Source organism: Hemiscyllium ocellatum, chromosome 7, assembly GCF_020745735.1.
Source record: "Hemiscyllium ocellatum isolate sHemOce1 chromosome 7, sHemOce1.pat.X.cur, whole genome shotgun sequence".
Lineage (NCBI taxonomy): Eukaryota > Metazoa > Chordata > Chondrichthyes > Orectolobiformes > Hemiscylliidae > Hemiscyllium > Hemiscyllium ocellatum.
In genome coordinates this window covers 39243771-39270999 of record NC_083407.1, presented here as the reverse complement: position 1 = coordinate 39270999, position 27229 = coordinate 39243771, and the positions used below count along the sequence as shown (strand labels likewise).

The window sequence follows — 27229 nt, the reverse complement described above, 5'->3', positions numbered from 1 at the left end:
ATAAGCACTGGCCTAGATAGCTAGAGGTACTCAATCCATGAATAGATACACTTACAAAAAGAAATACTGTTTATGTGGTTTGCAAATTTGAGTTCAGATTTAAAATATAATCAAGCTAAAAAAACACAGAGCGAAATCGTTATTTTTGAAAAGCATGGATAATATGGTCTATGCTGCAAGAGCAAAGTCATCCATCACCAATTTTTAACTGTTTCTTATCAGTTCAGCCTGGCTTTCTCTGCAAGAGTTTCGAGTTCATTTCAGTTGTGAATTGCACCACTATGCAAAAACATTCTCTTGAAACGGTCCGACAGATACCTGAATAAATTTTCACACCTTCACAAAGGGTAGTTATTAACCTGACAACTTCAGTGATGAATGTTTCCCTGATCTTGGTACCCAACTGCCTTAAAAATAAAAAAAAGACTACTCTTGGCTTTTAGGAAGTTTGCTTTTCATGATTATCTACCTAAATGAAATAATTGCCACGGCCCTGAAAAGTTAGATAACAAGTATATGTTGCCTTGTATTTTGGATATTCTAATTCTTGTTGCATTAAAATCTACAAGTAAAGAAATGCTGCATAATTCAGTTCTATCATCTGAAAGATGTATGTTAGGGAGTATTGTGGTTTGAAATAAGTGTTTCATCCACAGAGTATAGAGAAGGATAGCTATTGTTTATTTGCTGTCAAAGTACATTATGTAGCAATCTTGAGTTCATTCTTAAAAAGTAGGAACATCTGTCATGAAGCAAAATATATAGAATTATAATTTTAACATCTCTGGAGCCAGCTGTACTAAACTTAAGCATAGAGTATTGCATTTTATTATCCGTCACTTGTGTGTGGTGGATTTGAAGATGTTCATATTTACTGAACTGCTGTGGCAATGCTTGAGCTAATTTTTATGTATTCATTTATAATACAGTGTATCAAGACTATTTCTGAAACTGTTTTTGTCAAGTATCTTGGGGAAGTGGTGTTCAAACTACTTCAAATGAATGTTTACACCTACCTTGTCATAGAAATGTTTGGCAATGCTTTGGGTTATAGTATTTGGATACCTGTGTATTTCCTCTTTCTAAATTTAGATCCAAAATTTAAAGAAAGATGGTAGGCAGGACAAGGGCAGAAAAGCAGCATTATATGTTCCCAAACCTGTGGAACAGAGGATAAGCAATAGTTTTGGGTATTGTCAATAGTTGAGCCGCCTTATTATTTCGTACAGAGCAGGAAAGTACCCTGTTTCATAAATTTCAACAATTACACTACAGTAGTTATGAAGGACACCACCATCTAAGTGCTTTTTAAACTGAGTAGGCTTTATTTGACTTTGTCTAAGAGAAAATTACAGTTAAAATATATTAACTTGTTAAATTAATGAATTTCTCATTTTATAACCATTTCAAAAATATATTCTTTTCAGAATGAAATTAAGGTTGAAATTGAGCGTAGGAAGGTTGGCAAGGAAATGGTGGAATTCAAAAGAAAGCAAGAGGAAGACAGGACAAAAAGAATGCTTGAGGAACGAAGCCGAGATAAAGAAGAAGAGCGTTTAGCACGAGAAAGGATAAGACAGCAGATTGCATTGGTTTGTGCTTTGACCATTAAGTATCTTGTTTAATTCCTTAACTAAGTTTTGAAATTCCATCCTGCATAAAAGCCAAATATCACTGTTTAGGAGAACACATTAGTCTCCATTTATCTCACAGCTTCAGTGCAGCAAAAGTCATCTTATCTATTTAAGGTAAAGTGATCTAATCAGTAGTTACATTTTTGGATAGCGTTATCCCAGTGTTACAATCAGCATATCCAAAGATGCATTCAACTGAAGTGAAATGGTAGTAATTCAATTTTCCGCTGTTATGTCAACACTTTTATCCACAACAGCTGAAACTATAATTCAGGCCTGGAATAGTCTGTGTTCTAAAACTACTGGTTGTGCAGAGTGATGTGCCAATTAATTTAATCATGTAAATATTGTAAGGAAATGGATTTTTAAAAACAAGACTGAGTGCGTCCAAAAAATCTGCCATCTGTGCTTAGTTCTGAACCCTTAATCTAAAATCATACCCAAGTTTGTTTTGGAACTATACTGTCTTTTCCTTAAATTTATCAAAACTAGAATCAACAGATCTAAAGTTATAAAGTCAAATCATTTATTTTTCAATTTAAATTTACATGGACTTATTTCCTACTTGGATGACAATGTTAGAATGTTTAGGATGCTCTTTGTTAAAGATTAAATTGTTAAATATCTAAAGCTTTGATATGAAGAAGCTTGAGTGTTATATTATGATTTATGCTAACATAAATGATTCAATGAAATGAACAATAATATCTAGTAATAACTGGACAGAATTTTCTTATTAGGACCGTGCAGAGAGAGCTGCACGCTATGCAAAGACAAAGGAGGAAGCTGAAGCAGCCAGAAAAGCAGCAGAGCTGCAGAGGCAAGCCACTGAAGAAGCAAGGAATAAAAAAGAAAGAAGGTATAGCATTCAACAAAACATATCAAAGTGTGTATATTTAATCAAAACCAAAAGAACTGCAGATGCTGGAAATCAGACCGAAAATGCCAGAAAAGCTCAGCATGTCTGAGCTTTTCCAGTAATTTCTGTTTTTATATGTACGTTTTAATATCAGGTATTCACTTTTTGGCTGAATTCAGTCTTTGCACAAGAGATTGTGAGAAAATATTTTGGTTACCCAACTTGTATTTCTAAAGTGCTGGAAGGTTTAACTTTTGCAACAATGTCTTGGATTAACATGATTGATCTCTGCCAACTATAGCCATCTTCTGTTTTTCTGGATATGACTGAACCACTGGAGAGTTCTTACTGATTTTTATTTTCCTTTCGACTTCAATTCTAGAGCTGTTGGTGCCATACACTCTTAAATGCAGCTGTAATTTCAAGGGCAGTCACCTCACCTCACTTTTGGAATGCAGCTCTTTTGTCCATGTCAAGGTCATGATAAGGGCAGGAGCTGAGTGGTCCTGACAAAACCCAAACTGAAGAGGTCACTGAGTATTTTTATTACCATGTAACAACACTCTCATCACCCTCTTCAATCACTTGGCCATTGGTGTGGAGTAGCTTTAACTTTACTGTAATTGGCCAGTTTGAATTTTTCTGCATTATCTAGTAGATACCAATGTTGCAGCTCTACTGGAGCAGCTTTCCCAGGAGCACAGGTAGTTCTGGAGTTCAGCTTTTTTTATTCTGCTAATGTCAGAACATTTTCAGGGGCCCTAAGGCTTTGCACAGCCAGAAACTCAACAGAGCTGCTTTGACTGCACCTTCCAAATCAGTAATCTCTACTAAGAAGAGCAAGGGCTGCAGATAAATTTCTGATTATTTGATGCTTGTAGCTTCCCCACACTATCGTGACAAAACAATTCACCACTGCTACCTTGAGGGTTTTTGTGAATGGGTGACACAATACTGGGCTAACCTGCATATGTCCAGTTTCTCTGAATTTTTTTTAACTCTGTTTCCCATTCATTGAACATACTTCATGAATCAAATTCTTTTGCTGATTTATACTGAGGATATTTACTTGGCACGCTTTCCTCTAAGGTCTCTTAATTAGTAGTTAAGGGATTTAGGTTTTATTCCTTTGCTTCCTATTTCCCACTCCATTTCACAAATGTAGTTCTGCTCAGAGCAGATTTTCTGTTTTAGGTTGGGGTTTCAACAGTTCAGATGTACATCCTGATCTCATGCATTTTGGGATCAGTCACAATATAGATTTAAGCAGGATTTACTAATGAATGGCCAATTGTTGCAATTGCCACCAATTAGCAATGGTGGATTTGCTGTCAAAACTATAGGGATAATTTGTAGCCTTTTATTCTTGAAGGTACTGTAATTTGCTGTTGCATCAAGCAGGGATAGGAGACACCTTCATGTTGAGGTCAGCACTTTCATATTTGAAATAAAAAGGAGCAGAGGTACTGGACCACCATTGTGGTGAGGAGTCCCTCCAGAGGATGTTGTGGTTACAGTTATAACCAGATAGGCATTTGGAGAGGTGGCGGACGCAAAGGGAAGATATCAAGATTACCTGGATTCCTCCTTTCCATTCCCAGCCTATCACCAAGAGGAAGTGTTCAGACAACAAAAATGCTTCTGATGTTGCATGTGGGTAACTGCAAGCCATGGATGGCTGCTGTCTCACCCAATCTAGCCTCATGAAAAATAGCTCTGTAGCAGCATTACACAACAGCTCATCTTGGTTCCTAAACTCATGGCCTTCAAGAATACAGCAATGTAATGTGGCAAGAACAAAGTACTAAGTATTAGTACCAAGGAAGCTGTGGGCTTTGCTAGACCCAAGGAGCAGGATAAAGTTGAGGGGAGGTTAAACTTAAGTGACAGAATTTATCCAGGAAAAATAATTAATTTATTTTTCAATTATTCAGCATAGATACATTGTAAAAACATCCCATATTCAGATAAACCAAAATGTAAATGAATCGGTGTCAAGTTATCGTCATCTTTCAGCAAACATGGAATTCCTAACATAAAAGATTTGAGCCCTGATTAGAAACTAGGCCTCAAATCTCGCTGTTTTTATCTGAGCCATTTGAGGAGTCAGCATTATTTAGGGTTTTTTAAAAAACAGAATTTCTGAGAAGTCAAAAGCAATGCAGTATATAAAGATCTGTATCATTGTCAGTATCCGGAATTGAACTGCTGGTATTGTAAAGTCTACAGAGCATATTTAGTAACATTTTAATATCATATGTTCAGGAATTGCTGTATTTGAATTTATAAATTAAACATTCAATATGCAAAACAAACATTCAAAATGTTGCAATGAGTACTAAATTAATATCTTTAGATAAACCATCAAAGATAATATTTTACATTGGTTGGATGCAGATAGTCAACACTAACTTGTACTTACTTGAACTTCTATAAATAGTATTGGGCTGCAACTATATTTGGAGTTTGTGGTTCGCATTTTGATTTTTTATTTCCGGATAAAGGTGTGTAAAGATTGCCTCCTGTTTTATCATTCTTCATCAGGCTTTCAGGAGTATAAAATTGGGCTTCCATTGATCCCATTTGTAAAATCATGAGAACCTCATCAGGTATTGATCAGCCTTTAAGATTTTTGTGTTTTCAATGTGGTGAGTTCAAACTTGGAGTTACATAATCAAATACTATGTTTACGACAAACTGGTTAAAATACTGTCTTTTGTTTTGTAGTAATATGTGCCGAATCCAGTTTAGACTCCCTGATGGATCTTCCTTTACAAACCAATTCTCAGCAGATGCCACTTTATTAGAAGCGAGGCAGTTTGCAGAATCGGTAAAAACAAAATGATAAAATTGGTGTTTCATTCTTGAATTGTATGGATCCTCATTTGAAGCTGTACCATGCTTTACATTTTTATTATCTTATCCTTCATTGCACTGACTTTTCCTAAATCTTCCTACTGACTGATAATAATTAAACTTCCCTCATCTATTACTACTGTTTTTAATCTTTTTAGCACTTTGGGACAAAGTAACAGCACCAGATACACTTAATGATCATAGACCACTAGAAATAGGAGCAGAAGTAGACCATTAGCGTTCTTGAGGCTGCTCCACTATTCACTGAAATAGCTGATCTGATTGTGGGCTTAACTCAATTTTCCTTCCTGTCTCCATTCCATTTAATTTGTTGATCAAAATGTTTTCTACCTCAACCTTGAAAGCCATCCTTTGGGAAAGAGATTACAAAGGCTAACAACTCTGAGAGGAATACTCCTAATCTCTATCTGACTTTTTAAACTTTGCCTACCCCCAGTTCCAGGTTCATTCCCATGTAGAAAATTCTCCCAGCAATCACTGTTCAGCCCCCTCAGAATCTTATATGTTTCAATGAGATTAACTTTCTTTCACTCAACTGTGTATAGGGCTAACCTCTGAAGCCTTCCTCAAAGGACAAATCTTTCATCCCATGAATTCGTCACTCAAACCTGAATTGCTTGCAATAAGATACATTCCTCCTGAGGTAAGGAGGCCAAAATTCAAGATGTTGCCCTGTACAGTTCACCAACACTTCCCTGCTTTTATACACTGTTCCCTTTATAATCATTTTATTTGTCTACCTTATCACGCGTGATACTGGTATGCTGATGTTTCGAGATTTATATACCAGGACACTAATCCCTCTGTTTCATAAAACTACTGCAGACCCTCTCCAATACATGTTGTTTTAAAAATTCTGCTTCTCACCAAAATGAAAACATTCGCATTTTCTCATGTTATACTCCCATTTTCTACTTTCCTGCACACACTCAACAAATAACTTTTTGTGTCCTTCTCATTGTTAGCTTTCATATCAACTTTGTGTCATCCGCACGTTTAGCTAGCATATGCTCGGTCCCGAAATACAAATGGTTAATACAGATTTTAAATAGCTGGGATCACAGCACTGATCTTTATGGCACTCCATTAGTTACTGTTCACCAATCTGAAAGAAGGCTCTTTATCGTAGTTCTGCTTTCTGTTAGTTAATCAATGCACTCTTCATGCTAATTTTTAATACCGACAACACAACTCCTATGTTGTTTGATCATTTATATGGCATCTTTTTCGAATACCTTTTGGAAATTCAAATACACTATATCTTTTGGTTCCTCATCATCCACCCTGCTTGTTTCTTGCTCAAAGGAATTCTAATAAATTAGTCAAACATAAATTCCCTTTCACAATGCCATTCTGACTCTGTTGGATTCTATTGTGATTTTCTAAATGTCTTGTTCATATTTCCTTAATCATTTTGAGCATTTTCCTTAAGACAAATATATAGCCTGTAGTTTCATGCTTTCTGCCTGCCTTCTTTCTTTAAACTAAATGTTGCATTTGTGGTTTTTTTGATTATGATAGTTTTTAAAATCCAGTGAATTTGGTAAGATTGACTCCAATCTGTCCGTTGTAATCGTGATATTTCTTCTTCCCTTTTTCCTCTTGATTTTCAGCTTTTTTAGGATTCTTTCAGTAGGTGCCGCCTTGTCAACATTTCCACCTATTCCTTGCTTCCCATTATTAGTTCCCTACTGTCATCCTGTACAGGGTCACCATTCACTTTGGTTTTCATTTTTAAGTTTTTAGAAACTCTTGCTATGTTATCCTTATTTCTAGCTAGCTCTCTGTCATAATCAGTGTTCTCACTTCTTAAAATAATTGCTGATTTCTAAAACTTGTACAGTCTTCTGACCTACTATTTCATCTTTGCAGAATTGTGAGCCATTTGTTTTTACATGATAGAGTGCTAAACTACTTCTATTAGCCACAGATTAGAATTTTGTAGAGAATTATGAAATAGCAGCTTGTATTACTGCCACTGTTTTAGGCTGCCTTACCTTCATCCTGTTTCATGTTAAGTTTTATTGCTAAGGGTGGCATTGTGGCACAGTGGTTAGCACTACTGTCTCACAGCACCAGAGACCTGGGTTCGATTCCCGCCTCAAGCAACTGTCTGTGTGAAGTTTGCACATTCTCCTCGTGTCTGCGTGGGTTTCCTCTGGGTGCTCAGGTTTCCTCCCACAGTCCAAAGATGTGTAGGTTAGATGAATTAGCCATGCTAAATTGCCCATAGTGTTAGGTGAAGGGGTAAATGTAGGGGAATGGGTCTGGGTGGGTTGCTCTTTGGAGGGTCGGTGTGGACTTGTTGGGCCGAAGGGCCTGTTTCCACACTTTACATCATCTAATCTAATCTAATCTTATTTCCATATTTCTCACCCTTGAACTCATTGTGAAATTCTAACATGATCACTTTTGTTCAGAGGTGCCCTTACTATGGTATTATTAATATATTTTATGTTTTATTTTGTGCAAATATTTTCACTGGAACCAAGAATAAAATTCAAATGCTGATTGTTAGCAGGTTCCAAACTTTAGATCCAAAGAGCAAATTTTCGAACAGCAAATCAAAATTAACTGAATTGTTGATTCAAAACATTAAAGTTGATTGAAGTTTTTAAGTTAATATTTAGCAATCCATTTGGAACCTTGGGTCAGTGAAAATATAGCTAATTAAACTCAAATGTTTCCACTAAAGCAAAAATTTAAAGGATTATTATAATGCTTTTATTCGAAACACTTCTGCCAAGATCCTAACACCACAAATTCTGTTCACCCATTGCCCATTAGACCATAAGAAATAGGAGCAGAAATGAGGTTATTCAGTTCGAGTTTGCTCTGCCATTCGATCATCTACCTCTGTCTTAAATATGCTCAATGACCTGACTTCCACAGCCTTCTGTGCCAGTGAGTTCCTTATATTCACTACTCTGGTTGAAGAAGTGTCTCCTTACCTCCATTCTAAAAAGTCTCCCCTTTAGTCTAAAGTGTGTCTTCAGTTCCTAGTCTTGATTACCAATAGAAACATCTTCCCAATATCCACTCTGTCCCGGCCATTCAGTATTCTGTAAGTTTCAATTAGATACCCTCCCACACACAATCCTTCTAAACTCCCATAGACTATAGATCCAGAGTCCTCAAATGTTCCCCATGTGTTTCGTTCCTGGGACCATTCTCATGAACCACCTCCTCTGAACTCACTCCAGAGCCAATGCATCCTCCTTGTGATGTGGGGCCCAAAAATGCGCACAGTACTCGGTGTTGGACTGGGTTGTACAAAGTTAAAAATCACACAACACCAGGTTATAGTCCAACAGGTTTATTTGGAAGCACTAGCTTTCGGACAGCTGCTCTCAGGTGGTTGTGGAGTATATAAGATCATAAGATGCAGGATTTATAGCAAAAGTTTAGTGTGATGTAACTGAAATTATATGTTGAAAAAGACTTGAATTGTTTAAGTCTCTCATCTTTTCGAATGAACATGTTGGGTTTTAGTTCTTTCCTACGTAAATCACAGAAGTTTTTTTAAAATTACATTCTGAAATGAGCTTTAACAATTGGTGTCATGTCAGCCAAGATAATTCATTGAAGGTGTGAGGTGCCTGAGTGCCACAATGTTCAGACAGATTATAATCTAAAAAACGGATATACCAAATTTTACATGGATCGTGCAGTTTTTGAGCAAAATAAAATTGAATTCTGCAAGTACAAATTCACCCCACAAACTTGTTTGTGTTTGTGTGTGTGTGTGTTGGGCTCATGTCACACTGCAGGTTACCCCACTGCATTACACAGTAAACTTTTGCTGTAAATTCTGTGTCTTATGATCTTATTCTCCACAACCACCTGAAGGAGCCACATTTTGAAAGCTAGTGCTTCCAAATAAATCTGTTGGACTATCACCTGGTGTTGTGATTTTTAACTACTTAAATGTTGAGAGTACTTTCCTCCTCCACCCTCAGGCAACATGTTTCATTTTTCTATCACCCCCTGGGTGAAAAGATTTCTTTCTTCAGATCCTCTCTGAATCACTTCCTCCTGACCTTAAACTTTTGTCTTCTAGTCTTAGACATGTCTGTCACAGGAAAAAGATTCTCATGATGTCAGCTGGCTCCCAGTTAAGCAAAACCTTTGGTCATTTTATGACCCAACTTTTCTCTATCTGTAACCTCTCTTCCAACCTCTCAACCCTCTGCAATATGTGCACTCTGTTGATTGTGCCACTTCACCATCATTGATTTTAAATTCACCATCTGTGTCTGGCTGTATGTTCAGGCAATTCTCAAAACCTAACACTTTAACCAAAGTTTTGACTGTCTATTTGGTTGTCATGTTTTACTTTGATAGTCATACAATGGTTACTGCAAAGAATGACCGTCAACAAGAGTCACTCACCTACTCCCATTCCCCGCCTTTGCCTCATAGTCTGCAAATATTTTCTCTTCAGAATTTTAAATATAATTAGGAATTATTCAATTCCATTTTCAAAGCCATAATTGACTGCCTCCATCACAAATTCTGGCAGTACATTCTTGATCCTAACCACATTTTGCGTAAAAATACTTTGCTCATTTACGCTGCTCCTTTTTTCAATCACCATATGTTGGTGTCTGCCAATTATCATTAATTCCATCAATGGAAGCAGCTTCTTTTTAGCTATTCTGTCACAATATTTAGTTATTTTGAAGACCTCTAATACCTTTGGAGAAGGAAATCTACATGTGACTCCAGACCCACAGCCGTGTGGTTGACTATTACTGCCCTTTGGACAATTAGGGATAATCAATAAATGCTGGCCTAGCTAGAGGTGCCCACATCCTCAGTGAATTTTTTTAAAAAACTCCTCTTGATCTGTATTTCTTCAAGGAAAACTGCCATCTCCTCTCTTAACAAATATATTTGTTATATCTGAAGTCATTCACCTGCATCCTTTCTCCACTCACTATAATGCCTTTACATCTTTCCTGAAGTGTCATTCCAACACTGGAGGTTGTACTCCAATTAAAGCTGAATCATAGTTTTATTGTGTTTTATTCAAGTTTATTATGATCATCTTTTCTGCATCCGAAATTAGAAATCCTGGGATTCTGTGTGCTTTAATAATTACTCAGCCCTGCAATCTTTAATGATTTGAGCTCATGCACCCAGGACCCTCTGCTCTAGTGTTTTCTTTAGAATTGTGTCCTTCATTTTATAATACCTTTCCTCATTTGTTTGGTACTAAAATGAATCACTTAATGCTGCTCTGAATTGCCGCATGATGTCTTGTTATGTTAAATGCATTATAGAGATATAAATTTGTAGTAAATTAAAACCAAGACTTACAGATCTTGGAGATCTGAAAGAAAAACAAATAGCTGGAGAAACTCCAATCTGGCAGCATCAATGGAGAGCTAGCATGGTTAACGTTTCAAGTGAACTAACCTTCAGAACACAGGTTTCTCACTACAGATGTTGCCAGACCCCCAATGTTTCTCCAGCAATTTAATTAAATTATTGTTTATTTTTAAGTGTTTGAAGACTATTCAATAGATCTTGCTAGGAAAATATTTATTTTCATTTATTGACTGTTTTCAGCAATTGATCATCCAATGTATACACCTAACTTTTGCACAACTGAATGATTTTATGAAAAATTCACTATCTGTTTTAAATTGCTTTCTCGCAGCAAGTTGGCGGTGTATATGGACACTTTGAATTGGCAATAACGTTTCCAAGGAAGCAATTTACGAAGGACGATTACAGCAAAACACTGACTGAGCTGGAGTTGGTACCAAGTGCCTCAATCATCCTCGTCCCAGTATGTTTTTGAAAATGTTTTTCTCTCCCATTACTCCCTCCATCCCTGTAAAGCACAGTTTAGAATATTTATATTCATATAAATGGAGTATATTAAAACCAAAATAGAAAGGAATATTGAAACTAAGGGTAAAAAATTCAGCACAGGTATTAGGAACTGTTAGAAACACAGAAATTTCTTTGCAGTCATCACCAGAACAAAGCAATTTGTTATTGGAAAGATACGCAACTTGTGTGCATAAAATAGCCCATTGAGTTAAACTCCATGGATAACAAATAGATTAACAGTAAGTAAATAATGTGACTTGGCACATCAAGGGATAAGCATGTTTTGGAATTTTCTCCATCTGACTTCATGTAACATCACCAAGACTTGAAATTTGCTTGAAAAGTAATTTAATATTTCTGAATTTCAAAACAGCACAAATTAAATGGAACTTCCTTGACCTTGGAATGAAAGCAAACATCATTGAAGTAAATTTTAAAGCTTCATTTTTTGAAAATTCCATACATCAGTACCCAATTCTACTACATTGCATTTTAAAACATAGCTAACTTTCAAGTATATTAAATGTTTCAACATGTCATTTGTGATTATTTTCAAGCAGTATTTTTGTGGAATTCTGAACTTGGTTGCCCTTGAGTTTACTGGTCTGAATTGTACAGGTAAAATATAAGTTTGAATGCGTTACAAGACACACTTTAGATCAAATAGATTAGCAAAGATCAGAATTTTAAAAACTTGTAGTATGGCATGAGTCTGTTTAATATTCAGGGAAACCTTGCCAACACAAACTATCTCTAATAAATGATAAAATAAAGCAAAGAACTGCAAGTGCTGGAGAGCTGAAGCAAATACAAAGTGCTGGAGATACTTAGGTCTGGCAGGATGTGTGGAGAGAAAAACAGTTACCATTTCGTGTCCAGTGACCTTAATCAGAACTGGGAAATGGTATTTGCCCTGATGATGGGGTGCGTGTGTTGCAGTGAATCAAGTAGATGTTCACACTCTGAAATTGTTAAACTCTTGAGTTCTGATGGCTGTTAGATGTCTATAAGAAAGATGAGTTGTTCCTCCAGCTTGTGTTGTGTCTAGCCAGAGCACTGGAGCAGACGTGTTGCAGAAATGTCAACGTGGGAACACAGGTGTGTTGAAGTGGCAGGCAGGCAACTTGAAGTTCAGGGTCACTTTTATGTACTGAGAAGTCTTCTGCAAAGTAGTCACCAAGTCTACATTTCATCTCTCCAATGTAGGGAAGCTCACATTGTGAGCAGTAAATACTGTAGACAGATTGAATGAAGTTCAGGTAAATCATTGCTTTACCTGGGAAATACTTCTGAGGCCTTGGATACTAAGAAGGGATGAGGTAAATAAACAAGTATTGCACCTTCCATGATGGTTGAGAAGGTGCTGTGAGGTGACCTTTGATGTAAAGGAGGAGTGGATCATGGTGTCACAGAGAAAAATCTGAGGAATGCTATTAAGGGAGGGAAGAGGAATTTGCCTACTGGAGATTGCAGAAATGGCACCTTATGATTTTATGAGCATGGAAGCTTTTGGAGTGAAAAGTGAGGGCAAAGCGGGTCATTGTGGGGCGGAAGGATAGGAGTAAAAGCAGAAGTGTGGGAAATGGCTGAGGGCCCTGTCAACCATAGTGGCAGGGAATCCTCAGTTGAGGTAGAAGGTAGACATGTCAGATTCTTCCCCACCCCCTACCCCCCAAATAAAAGTGACATCATCAGAACAGATGAGACTAAAAAACTGGGAGAGGGTTGTTGGGTTTTTACTGGAAACAGGTGTCCAGCCTATCCCCCAAAATAGAAGCATATCAAGGAGGGGAGGATTCAGAAATTGACCAGGTGAAGATGAAAAAGGGATGGAGATTGGAAGCAAGATTGACTTTTCCAATTCTAGGCAAGAGACTGGAGCAGCACCAATGGTATTGTCAATGTACCAGAGCATGAATTGTTGGCAGGGACTTGAGTAGGATGGATGAATAAAGATATTGAGGTTCTAATCAAGAATGAAAAAGAAATTAGATAGGTGTAGTGGACAGCGAAGACGGTTGCCTCCGATTGCAACAGGATCTTGATCAGATTGGGCAATGGACTGAAAACTGGCAGATGGAGTTTAATTGAGATAAATGGGAAGTGCTGCATTTTTGGGGAAGCAAATCTTCGCAGGACTTGTACACTTAATGGGAAGGTCCTAGGGAGTGTTGCTGAACAAAGGGACCTTGGAATGCAGGTAAATAGGATAGTGAAGGAGGTGTTTGGTATGCTTTCCTTTATCAGAGTATTGAGTACAGGAGTTGGGATGTCATGTTGCGGCTATACAGGACATTGCTAAGGCCACTGTTGGAATATTGTGTGCAATTCTGGTCTCCTTCCTTTTGGAAAGATGTTGTGAAACTTGAAAGAGTTCAGAAAAGATTTACAAGAATTTTGTCAGGGTTGGAGGATTTGAGCTATAGAGAGAGGCTGAACAGGCTGGGCCTGTTTTCCCTGGAGTGTCAGAGGCTGAGGGGTGACCTTTTAGAGGTTTATAAAATCATGAGGGACATGGATAGGATAAATAAACAATGCCTTTTCCCTGGGATTGGGGAGTCCAGAACTAGAGGGCATAGGTTTAGGGTGAGAGGGGGAAAGATATAAAAGAGACCCAAGGCTCAACCTTTTCTCACAGAGGGTGGTGTGTGTATGGAATGGGCTGCCAGAGGAAGTGGTGGACGCTAGTACAACTGCAATATTTAACAGGCATTTGGATGGGTATATGAATTTGAAGGGATATGGGCCGGGTGCTGGCAGGTGGGGACTAGAGGTTGGGATACCTGGTTGGTATGGACAAGTTGGACCGAAGGGTTTGTTTCTGTTTCTGTTACGTCTCTGTGACTCTATATAGATAACTGGGATCAACCTAATCTCTTCAAGAGTGTAAAGAGTGTACGGGCATTCTTTAAAAAACAAATCAGGATGGCAAAGAGCGGAAATGTGAGAGCCTTGGTAGATAAAGATAATCCAAAAAGATTCTACAAATACATTTAATAGCAAGAGAGCAGCTAGAGAGAGTAGGACCCCTTAAAGATCAACAAGGTTGTTGTTATGTTGAACCTCAGAAGATGGGAGAGATATGAAATGAATATTTTGTCAGTTTTTACTGTTGAGAAAGAAATGGAGGCTAGAGAACTCAGGGTAATAAATATTGATGTTTTGAAAACAGTTCACATTACCAAAGAGGAAGTGCTGGAGGTCTTAGAAAACTGTAAGGTAGATAAATCTCCAGACCTGATCAAGTGTATCTCAGGACTTTGTGGGAAGTTAGGGAGGGAACTGCAGGTCCCTTGCAGGCATATTTTTGTCATCTATAAACACCAGAGAACTGGAGGATGATTAGTGTTGTGCCATTGTATAAGAGGCTGTAAAGAGAAGCCTAGAACTTTTAGGTCTGAGAGTCTGACATTGGTGATGAATAAATAGTTGGAGGTGATTCTGAGAGGTAAGATTTACATGCATTTGGAGACGCAAGGAGTGTTAGGGATAGTCAGCATGGTTCTGTGCAAGGAAATCATGTCCCTCACACTTGATTGAGGTTTTCAGTGAAGTAACCAAGATTATTGAGGGCAGAGTGATAATGTTTACTTGGACTTTAGTAAAGCTTTTGGCAAGGTTCTGCATGGTAGACGAATTAGTAAAGCTAGATCACATGGGATTCAGGGCGAGCTTGCCAATTAGACACACAATTAGCTTTCTATGGGGAGACAGAGGGCAGTAGTGGAGCGTTGTTTTTCGATCTGTGACAAAGGTGTTTCAAGGGATCAGTATTTGGCCCACTTCTGTTTTGTCATTTATATAAATGATTTGGATGAAAATATAACAGATATGGTTAGTACATTTGTAGGTAACACCAAAATCGATGACGTAGTCGACAGTGATGAAGGTTATCTAAAATTACAAAGAGACCATGGTCAGTTGGTCAATGAGCTGAGGAGTGGCAGATGGAGTTTAATTTGGATAAATGTGAGGTATTGCATTTTTTTAATACAAATGAGGACAGGACTTGCACAATTGTTGCTTGGGCCTTGGGTGGTGGTATAGAACAGAGACCTCAGGGGTTCAAGAACATGCTTCTTTGAAGTTTCCATCACAGGTAGGGTGGTTCAGAAAGTGTTTAGCAAGCTTATCTTCACTGCTCAGACGTTTGACTACAGGAGTTGGAATGTCATGTTGAAGTTGTAAAGGACGTTGATGAGGCCTCTTCTGGAGTACTGTGCATGTAGTTTTGGCCACCCTGCTATCGGAAGAAGATTAATAAACTGGAGCGGTTTCAGAAAAGATTTACCAGGATGTTGCTAGGAATGGAGTGTTTGAGATCTAAAAATAAACTGGAAAGCTGGATTTTTTTTTCCACAGAAAGATAGGAGGTTTAAGGGAGACCTTTGGGGAAGGGAGGCTTTTAAAGTCATGAGGAACATAGATAAGGTGAATGACGATGGTCTTTTCCCTACAGTAGGGGAGTTCAAAAATAGAGGGTATGTTTTTAAGGTGAAAGGGAAAGATTTTTAAAAGTCCTCGGAGGAGCAACTTTTTTTTAACAGAATTGTTTGTGTAAAATGAACTGCCAGAAAAAGTGGTGGATGCAGATATAGTTAATATTTAGATGAGTCAATGAATAAGAAAGATTTGGAGGGATATGGGGCGAGTACAGGCAGGTGGGATTAGTTTCCATGTTTGCAAACATGGCATAGACTGATTGGACCGAAGGGTCTGTGTCCATGCTGTATGACTTTGATTGGAACAAGGAATGTTCCATGTGCCCCACATTAAGACAGGGGTACTGGGGCCCATGTGTGGGTACCCATGGCCACATCTTTGACTTGAAAGAAGTGAGACCTTGTAAAGGATGAGTTGTTCAAAGTGAATACAAGCTCAGCCATGCAGAGAAAGATGGTGGTGGCGGTGGTGAATGAAGACTGATTCAGGTCACCTTACAAGGAAGACAGGTCATTTTGACGAGGGATGGATGTGTCAAGGGTTTGCACGTCCATGGTGAGGAGGCGGCAGCTGATGCCAGCAAATTGGAAATTTTGAAAGCGACATAAAGAGTCATGGATATAAGGGGGAGAAAACTGGATAAGAGAAGGAAGAAAATTGAGTCAACCCTACCTCTGAGCCCGGAGGTCTTGGTGTGTAATAACATCAGGAGATTCGAAAATATATAATTAACATTATTTGGGTTTCTTGTGAAACAGTGGCAGTGTCCCAGGAGACCCAGAGATGTAATAATGTCTCTGATTCGAAAAGCTATTCTTTTTTAAAATTGAGCCAAAGTAAGAAGAAATCATTTTCATGGATCAGAAACTGACTGAAACAGTGGGTCTGCCTGGGCAGTCCTGTTTGTGGATTTTATAGCATCATAGAATTCTTAGTGTGGAAGCAGGCAATTTGGCCCATTGAGTCCATACTGACCCCCTGAAAAGCATCCCACCGAGACCCACCCCCTACCCTATCCCATGAATATTTCATCTAGCCAACACATCTCTGGACACTATGGGTAATTTAGTATGGCCAATCCACCTAGCCTACGCACCTTTGGACTATAGCAGGAAACCTATGCAGACAAGGGGAGAATGTGCAAACTCCACACACAGTTGCTCAATGAATGAATTGAACCCAAGTCCCTGGTGCTAATGACTGAGCCACCATGCTGTCGTTCCTTTGGGAAAATGTAGAAAAGAGTTGGAGAAATGAGTTATGGTGCTGTGTAGGGGAGATCCCCAGGTGAGATGAGATTAGTGACAGTATAGAAAACAAGAACTTGATGTTCAATGGTGTGGTCATGGTCCAGGGGGATATAGGGGGTTCCTGAGAGCTGGTCCTCCACCTCTGCAAGCTCTGTGTGCCAGACAATAACAGCACCACCCTCTTGGGTTTGATTACAAAGTCAAGGTTGGATCTGAGGGCATGAAGTGCAGACAGCTCCGATGGAGATGGCTTAGCATGGTAGCTGGAGCAGAAAAGTTAAGACAACAAGTGTTGTGTTGTCAATTAACCGGTTGAGTGCAGATAAACCAGAGGGACGGGTCCAGAAGAAAGAATTTGGTGAAGGTATCTATAGGATAGGGAGAGGACTCCTGTCCATAGAAACGTTTTTTGTAAATAGGCAGAGAGGTCATGGAAAAAGAGTTTGACATCATGCCGTGTCCAAAATTTATTGAGGTGGGTCATAAAGCGAAGTCCTCGGAGTACAGAATACTCAGAGCGGAAGGTCAGCAGGTGTGTTAAGTACCTGACGAGGTGAGGTTCGAGTCTGGAAAGGAGAGGGATGGAATGTTCCAGTGGGGAACATGTATGTTTGAGTTTTTGCAGCTTGCATGCCTTAATTCCTTGCATTGCCTGAAAGTAAGAGCAAAATTTTCTTGTTAAAATTTGAAATGAGCCAAAGAATGAAGTGGAACTGGAGGGAAGAAAAGCAATGGGATAGGATTTTAGAGAGAGGGGATCTCCGGATGCAGTGAGTAGTCCCCACCCCTAGCCCTCCATCATCAGCGTCTCCCAGATGTTTTCAGATTTGATGAAGGTCACTGAACTCAACATTAACTCAAGTAAATGATCAATTTAAGTTAAATAATCAGGTAAAATATTAATGTTGTTCTTCCTGAGAGTGATATTAGTTTGTTCTGTTGTGAATACACTGGAAAATTAACTAAAATTAAATTTAGAATCCTAACTTGTCATTATGTTTGTGAAAATGTAAAACAACAGAATCGATAAAACACCACAAGTTGAGATTCGAGATGGGGTATATTCTAAAATTTAGGGCCAGATAGTTCAGGAGAGATGTTAGGAAGCACTTTGACACACAGTGGTAGCTGTTTGGAATGCACTTCCGCAAACAGCAATGGAAGCTAGGTTAATTGTTGATTTTTAAATCTGAGATAGGTAAACCTTTGGTAAGCAAAAGGTATTAAGGGACAAAGGCAGGCATGTGGAAGTAGGCACAGATCAGTCATAGCCTCATTGAATGGTAGAACAGACTAAAGGCCTACTGCCTTTCCTATGTTTTTATGTTCCTGTACTATGCAGGAATGTTGCAGGAAAGAGTCTTGAGTAGTTATATTTAGAAACCAAGTCAAACTTATTTTGTGAATAGATGGATGGGAAATTATAACTTCAAAGCAGAGAAGGCTGTGAATGCTTTGGAGGTTATCTGCAGAGCATCCCTGGAGAAAGAAATCATTAATGATCCATCAGAATGGAAGTTGAGAGATGTTAACAGGTTAAAGCACGTACAACAGCAGGGCAAGAAGGTAGGAAGCAAAAGAGGTCTGTGATAGGGTAGAAAGCAGATTACATTAATTTAAACATATCTTGCAAAGCAAAGCAAGATAAATAAAGAAAATGTCGTCTAAATAATGTGTAAATCAGAAAAGGCAGTCTCATTATCAAGCAGCTATGATCTGAAGTGAGCAATATCAATGAACCATGTTTGGAATGCTTCAATTTGGCAGTAATTTTGCATTCTGCAGCACCAGAGATGGTTTAATTGATAATCCTTTATAATCTGTGCAGGCAACTCACTAACTAAAATAGACTACTAAATATTAAAAAGCTTTGATTTAGATGCATTCGGTAATTTTGAGGTTATCCTTACATTTGTAGGGTGGACGGTCAACTTCATCGATGATACGATCCTCAGAAGGAGGATTGTGGGCTTTCTTGAATACATTATTTTACCCAGTTATTGCAGTTTGGAGGTTTCTCAGCAATTATTTGTTTGCCAGTGACTCCACACATCGGTCACCCAGAATAAATACCTCTCCATCGCACCTAGAAAGTTTGAGAGTGGCACCTTCTGATACGTCCGACACAGACAGGTACCTGTGTGATGTTATTCTTCTTGATAAATGTAGAATTTATCTTCAGCTGATGTTCTGAAAAATAGTATCATCTGTAAAATATTGTATTGATCTTTTGGACTATTCACTTCATTTGAAATTGATAATACATTTAATAGTAATATTTAACACTGCAACTAAATGTGTAACGTAGCTTCAAATGTAGCCAGAATGAAAATAATATTGCACCATTGTATCATTATGTCTATACATTCGAAAGGTTCCTGATTTAAATTACTCTTGTCTCCCTCAAGGTAGAAAATGTTATGGTTCTGAATGTATACTGTACCCTCTTCTGAGAAGACAATGCAATGTAAATATTATAATTAAAGAGGAGGAAGAGCTGGTGAGCTATTGGATGTGATAAATGTTGGAAAAAATAACATTAGTGAAATTAGTAGCCGTGAGAGTGAGTAAATCGCTAGCACCAGATAAAATATACTCAAGGCTGTTTTAAAAAATCTAAGATGGGAATAGCAGAAAGTTTAATCATAGTTTCTAATTCTAAGTAGGTAAGGGTGTGATACTAGATATCTGGGGGACTACTAACATTGTACCTTTTGTTGAAAAAAATGGAGGGAGTGATAAACTGATTAATTACAGACCAGTCAGTCGAACCTCAGTAGTCGACAAATTATTGGAACAAATTCTGAGACATCAAGATAAACTGCCACTTAGAAAGGTACAGATTAAACATGGATAGTCAGCATAGATTTATTAAGGGGATACTGTATTTGTCTAACTTTACCTTCTCAAAAAAATTCAAATAGAGAGATTTGAGGGTAGTGCAGTTAAAGTGGTCTTTCGTGATTTTTTTTAAGATTAGATTCCCGGTAGTATGGAAACAGGCTCTTCAGCTCAACGTGCCCACACCGGCCCTTCGATGATTAACCAACCCAGACCATGTGACAGACCTTTTTTAAAAAAAAAATTAAAAGGCCCATAGATTCTAGGAGAATTTGGCAGCTGGATACAAAATTGGTTCAGTGGCAGGAAACCCAAGGTTGTTTACCATTTGTTACTGGAAGGCTGTTTCCAGTGGGGTTCTGCAAGGCTCAGTACTCGGTCTCCTGCATGTATATTAAATTTGTAGATGACACAAAGATTGATCACACGTTTGACAGCAAGAAGGATAGCTGAAGGCTGCAAAAAAATATAATGGACTGATCAGGTACACAGGAGAAAGTGAGGTCTGCAGATGCTGGAGATCAGAGCTGAAAATGTGTTGCTGGAAAAGCGCAGCAGGTCAGGCAGCATCCAAGGAACAGGAGATTCGACGTTTCGGGCATAAGCCCTTCTTCAGGAATGGGCATTCCTGAAGAAGGGCTTATGCCCAAAACGTCGAATCTCCTGTTCCTTGGATGCTACCTGACCTGCTGCGCTTTTCCAGCAACACATTTTCAGCTCTGATCAGGTGCACAGGCAATAAGGAAATGGAATTTAATCCTGCAAAGAATATAGTGATACATTTGAAGTCAAACAAGGCAAAAAAGTCTACGTTAATGGCAAAATACTGGTTAGAGAAAGCCCATGTCCACAGATTCCCTGAAGGTAGCAGGGCTGGTAAATAGCTAAATGAGACCATTAATCCTGGGCCATTGAGCATTACTAAATCTAAAATACCCACTTCTCTAGTCGTTTCCACACACACTGTTTTAAGAAGTTCCAAATTCACTTCATGAACTTGTCCTCAAGGCTTTGTCAATTTGATATTTCCAGTCTGTGAATCTTAAACTTGTTGACAATAATTGCAGTGTTTTCATTACAAGCTCCCATTGTTTCTTTATTTTAACTGTCCAATGGTATTGTTACTGTTCGGAATCCTATAGACCATTTCTCTTCTCCACCCAAACTGATTTGACTTCTTTCTCCCTGAGCCAAGATTATTTCTTACAACTTCCATCTCCTTATCTAATAGAGCAATCCCAATATTTTTTCCTTTTTGTATATCCTTATGAAATGTCAGACTCCCCTAGATATTGAGTCCCAGCCTTGGGAACCCCTCAGCCATGCCTCGTGTAATGGTTTTGAGATCCCAACTATTCATTTCTTTGAGCTGCCAGATTCATTTGCCTGGTTATAACTGCAGCATGTATTCAGGTAGAATCTTTAATTTTACCCGTTTATCCATTTTTCCTACTTTGGCCCTATTTGTTGGGGCAGTCAAGTTTTTTTTTAAATGATCTGTCCTTCCCCTTCTGCTTTGGCTGATGCTGTACCACTTATTTATGTGATATCTTTGGGCTTGATTATGCTGTTAAGATTTCCACCCTTGTTTTTGAATAGCCTCCATGTCATGGACCCTCCCGAACTCTGTTAACCATCTCCAACCCAAAACCTGACAAAAATCCTCCAGTTCTTGCCTCTTGAGCATTCCCAATTGTTTTTTTTTATCACTGATCTCAGCTGATTGTCTGCCTCAGCCTTAAGCTCTGGAATTTCTTTTTAATCTCTCCACTTTATGATGGTCCTTCAAACTTACCTCTTCAGCCAAGCTTTTGCTCAAGTGAAATACGGTTTCTTATGTCACTTAGTGTGAATTTTAATTGATAATTACTACAGTGAAGTACCTTGGGATTTTTCCTATTTTAATGACACTAAGTAAAAATATATTCCTGTATCAGGAGTAGAATATAAATCCTGCCAAACCTCTTCCAATCATGACTGACCTTCTACATTTAACTCCAATTTTCTGCCCTTTCCCATACATTACTTTCCTTAGTGCCCAAAAATCTAAATGCTTAGTCTTGAATGTACTCCCATGTCCACGTGTCCACAGCCTTATGGAAGAGAGAACTTCAAAAATTCTTGAGACAAAAATGATTGACCCATTATTCTGGGGCCCCTACTTCTAGACACAATAAATCAGGGGAAATAAATTCTCAGCATCTACATTTACAGGCACTCAGAATTTTCTGTTTTGTTGAGACTATATTGCTAAACTCCAAATTGGCCAGTTCTGCTCAGTCTCTCCTCAGGATAGCCCTTTAATCCTGCGATGCAATCTCATGAATTTTTATTGCATCCACTGCAAGAAAGTGGGAGTATGAGGTTGAAAAACCCATCAGCCCGACTGAATGGTGGAGCAGACCTGGTGGACTGAATGGCCTAACTTCTGTTGCTCTGTCCTGTGGTCTAAAGCAAGTATATATTTCCTTGTATAAGGCAACTAAAATTAGCACTGTACTTAAGACCCAAGCACTATAGTGTAGCAGAGACTCCTTTAATCTTGTATTGGAATCCTCTTCCATTAAAAGCTAATTCAAGGTCTTGCTTATTACTTGCTGTACCTGTTTGATAGCTTTATTACCCATCCCTAATTATTATGAAGAACCTACTCAATATCTCCTCATAAGGAACCTACTCAGTTCCTCCATCCAAGGATCAACCTTGTGAACCTTCTCCAGACTGCCTCCTGCTCCCTGATGAAGGGCGTATGCCCGAAACGTCAGTTCTCCTGCTCTGCATGCTGCCTGACCTGCTGTGCTTTTCCAGCATCACACATTCTACACTGCCCATAGTTCCCATATACTATTCATTAGGTAAGTGGACAAAAGCTGTTCGTAGTATTCCAGCAATGGTCTGACTAATGTCTTGTATCGTTATAACACACCCTTACGATTTTTATATTCCATTCCCTTTGATGCAAAAAGAAATTCAACAGAAGTTTCACAGCATCCTTCCCATAGCAGAAAGACCAGAATTACACACCATATTCCAAAAGTAACCTAACCAATGTCCTGTATAGCCGCAAAATGACCTCCCAGCTTGTATACTCGATGCACTGATTAATAAAGACAAGCATACCAAACACCACCTTCACTATCCTGTCTGCCTGTGACTCTACTTTCAAGGAACTATGAACTTTTTGTTCAGCAACACTCCCCAAGACCTTCCCATTAAGTGTATAAGTCCTGCCCTGATTTACCTTTTCTAAAATGCGGCACCTCACAATTATCTAAATTAAACACCAACTGCCACTCCTTGGCCCTTTGGCCCATCTGATCAAGAACCTGTTTTACTGAAGCAACCTTGTTAGCTGTCCACTGCACCTCCAATTTGATGCTGACCTGCTGAGTTTTTCCAGCAATTTCTGACTTTGTTGCCAGCATTTCATTATCCTTCCCTATTAACTACTGAAACTGGATGCTAGTTTTTTGTGATTAATGCACTAAGACCCCAAATCACACTTGGCTACAGCTTTTTGTAGTACCACCTATTCTGTTGAAGTGCATTCTCTCAGATTGTCCTCATGACTGGAAAGCAGAAAGCTTTGAGAAAGTGTCTTTTTTATCCTCCCAGCAATAATCAAATGTTTTACTTGCCTTTTTAAGTTTGGCTCAGTGGTTCAGAATCTTTATTAGTGGTTCCAAATTTGCAACTGTCATGTGAGAAGTTCCAAGAACTAGGATACTACTCAAGTTCAGGTGTATATAGGAAAAAAAGACAAACCATTCCTTCCCTTCCTCTTGAGTCTGAAACTGACCCAATACTTAAGGACCTTAGACTAATTAGGAAAGTTAGATCACACAGGATTTGGGGTGAGCTTGCCAGTTAGATACAAAATTGGCTTAATATTAGGAGAAAGAGAATGATGACAGAGGGTTGTTTTTGGTCTGAATGCCTGTGACCAGTAGTGTTCCATAAAGATCGTTGCTGGGTCCACTTTTGTTTGTAATTTATGAGAATGATTTATATGCGAATGTAAGAAGCATGGTTAGTAATGACGCCAAGATTGTTAGTATAGTGGGCAGTGAAGAAGGTAATCAAAGATTAAAAGAATCTTGATCAAATGGGTCACTAGCCTTTAGAGTGGCAAATGGAGTTTAATTTGGAAATATGTGAGGTATTTATTGCATTTTGATAGAACAAACAAAGACAAGTCTTATACAACTAAACGAAGGGCCTTGGGCAGTGTTGTAGAACAGAGACCTTGGGATTCAGGTGCATAATTCCTTGAAGTTTGCATCGCATATAGATAAGGTGGTTAGGAAGGCATTTTGCACGCTTGCCTTCATTGCTCAGAGCTTTTGTTTATAGAATAGGAACATTATATAGAGATTGTTCAGAACTTTGGTGAGGCCTGTTCTGAGTATAGTATATAGTTCTGGTCTCCCTGTTATAGGAAGGATATTAAGCTGGAGAGAGTTCAGAAGAGGTTTACCAGGATGTTGCCAGGAATGGATCTTTGAGTTATAAGGATTGGCTGGAACTCTTTTCACAAGAGCATAGAAGGCTGAGAGATGACCTTACAGATGTTTCAAATAATGAGGGGTATAAACAAGGTGAATGACAGGTGTCTTTTCCTTGTGTGGTGGATTTCAAGACTGGGGGTTTATTTTTAGGGTGAGAAGAGAAAAATTTAATTAAAAAGACATGGGGGCATTTTTTTTTAACCACAGTGGTTCATGTGTGCAGTGAACTTCCAGAGGAAGTGATGAATAATAGTACAGTTACAACATTTAAAAGACATTTAAATAAGTACATGAATAAAAAATGTCTGGAGGGTTACGGGCCAAGCGCTGGCAGGGGAGACGAGTTTAGTTTGGAATTATGATCAGTATGGACTGGTTGGATTGAAGGGTCAGTTTCAGTGCTGTGTATGATTCTATGCCCACACCAGCAATTTTGTCCCCCTCGGCCATCATTTTCGACCCCGCACTCATCCAACCTGTAATTTTTAGTTTTTGTGTAAAAGAGATCTCTGTATCCAGTATCCATTGTAGCAGAAAAATATCTCTGTTCTTGTGATGGAAATATGCAGGCCAATATCGCAATCATAAAACAATATCTCTCCACTAGGCATGCTGGATAAAGAAATTTCCACTATATGAGGCATTTCCTTCTGTCTGCTGCCACTCTTACCTTATGTCCAGTTCTAAACAAACAACTTGTAATTTCATAGTATCTTTGGTTTCAAGGGCCAGTTTGCATCTATAAGGGAACCTCGATTTATCCGATTGAGATGGGCGGGCATTATTTCATTCGGATAATCGATTATTCGGTTAATCAATTAAATGCCTTTCCTCAGAGGCTCTGAGTTTTTAAAGTCTGCTCCCAATTCAAGAGACTGCAGCAGCACAGTGCGCAAGCCCCAGCCCAACTCCCCTCCACCCCCTGTCCTCCAACACCGCCCTTACCCCAAACCCGTCCAACACAGCCCCCCCGCGTCCAACTCTGCCCCCAATCCCACCTAACACTGCACTCTCTTCCACTCCTGTCCCCTTTCTGGGGCAGCCGGACTGTACACCAACAGCAAGACTGCTGCTGCTGCTGGCTTTGTGAGGTGAGTCTCCAAATAGCGCACACGCACACGCGCGCACACAACTTAAAACTGCAACTTTTTGACAGTTTCCATGTTTACCCTGTAATGGACAATGTTGGAGAGATTATCTGGGGAATGGAGGTTTACGGTACACCCCTGTGTAGAACTCTGGGGAAAGTGTGGGGAGAGAGAGCGCGGGAGGTCAGTCATTTGGAGACTGTGCCTGTTTGATCGCATCTTTTGCTTAGTGATTAATGTTGGAAACACGTCTTTGTAATGTTTCTTTTGGAACCTTGAGATCTCCTTCAGATAATCTGATTTTCGGTTAATTGGTATTCAGATAATCGAGGTTACTCTGTATTATAATGTGGATTTTTTTAAGACTCGTCAACCCATTTGAGAGGTCCTCTGTACAGGTTTCACTGATTTTTATTGCATTTTCAGGGAAGTAAGAAGAAGGCGATTACTTGAAAGACGCGGGGAGGACTTTAAGAGGGAGGGAAGGATTTACAGACTGCGAACAGAGGATGATGCTGATGATGATAACAATACTTGGAACGGCAATTCTACCCAACAAATGTAGCTCATATCCCTTATTAAAGTAGAAACAGTTGTACTTTATTTTGCTTTAAAGTTATACATGTATACATCCATTTTAAAAAAGAGAAACTGGACAGAGGGTGTGTTTTGTACCATTAATTTCCTGCTGTGCTGCATGGATTTCTATGATTATTCTAATTCTGGGGTGGGGGGAGCAATAATTGCTGCAGTGCAAATGTACAGAAAAATCATTTTAAGCAAATTCCAAATTATGTTTCTGAACACCTTTTGCAGTAATATGTATTTTAAAACCTATGTTTCAAGTTTATCCATTCCCTGCCTGTATGACATGTTAGCTGACAACTCTGGACACCATCTGGTTTCTGATCCTATTAATTTAAAACTGATAATAAAATGTTTAAAGTTTTCAAAAAAAATGATTTATTGATGTGTTTGTAATGGTTTTCCTCTTCCTCAGGACGTTCTAATTAGAATAATTAATGTGTGGTAGCATATCAGTACGTTGCTTGTGACGGTGCTAGAGCGTAGTGACTTTGCAAGCTCTCCTCAGCAGATCAGATCAAATCAAATCAAATGATGCCGTAAACAAATATTACAGTTGAGATAATATTATGAAACATGAGAACAAAAAGTGGTTTATTATCACCTTGAATCCAAAGATGTCTCATGCTGCAACGTACCTGATCCTGTTGTTATACCTCACTCTCTTCCTAGAATCAGCTCACAAGTTAAAGATTTTATAGGAGTACAAAATTTACATATTATTTAGACCCAGGTTGATGGACTTATTACAAGTAATTAGGCTCTAGATACACAATTATGTGGACCACAATGAATATAACCCTAAATGACTTGACCTCATAGATCAGTCCTGCCATACCAGGAAACAGCCTGGTAAACTGTCAACGCACTCCCTCTATCAGACGAGCCCCCTCAAATATCCCAAGTGTGGTCTCACCAAGGCCCTGTATAATTGCAGCAAGATATCCCTGTTCCTGGATTTAAATATTATGAAGGCCAACATAACATTTGCTGTCTTGACTGCCTGCTGAATGTGTATGCTTACCTTTACTGACTAGTGTATGAGGGCACCATGTGTTGTCATATGTTCCCTTCTCTCAATTTATAGCCATCAGATGTTAATTGACGTTTTGGTTTTTGGTACCCAAATGATATTTATCCACATTATATTGCACCTGCCCATTTGGCCACTCCTGCACTCATATTGCCACCTCCCCAGGTCAGCCTCCCAACTGGCTTTGTGTCATCTGCATATTTGGATATATTACATTTAGTTTCCTTATTTGAATGATGAACATATATTGAGAGTAGTGGGATCTCA

At 38.7% G+C, this 27229-nt stretch overlaps 1 protein-coding gene across 1 annotated transcript in view; it reads left to right on the top strand.

The window, feature by feature from the left end:
* Positions 1-26303, top strand: part of ubxn4 (UBX domain protein 4) — a 58000-nt gene extending 31697 nt beyond the window's left edge. Inside the window, exons 8-13 of the mRNA XM_060827840.1 lie at positions 1428-1592; positions 2375-2493; positions 5221-5323; positions 11036-11167; positions 18826-19040; positions 25771-26303. Coding sequence (XP_060683823.1) covers positions 1428-1592; positions 2375-2493; positions 5221-5323; positions 11036-11167; positions 18826-19040; positions 25771-25909 — 873 coding nt within the window. The 3' untranslated portion in view covers positions 25910-26303. The remainder of the gene's footprint in view (positions 1-1427; positions 1593-2374; positions 2494-5220; positions 5324-11035; positions 11168-18825; positions 19041-25770) is intronic.
* Positions 26304-27229: the final 926 nt, after the last annotated feature.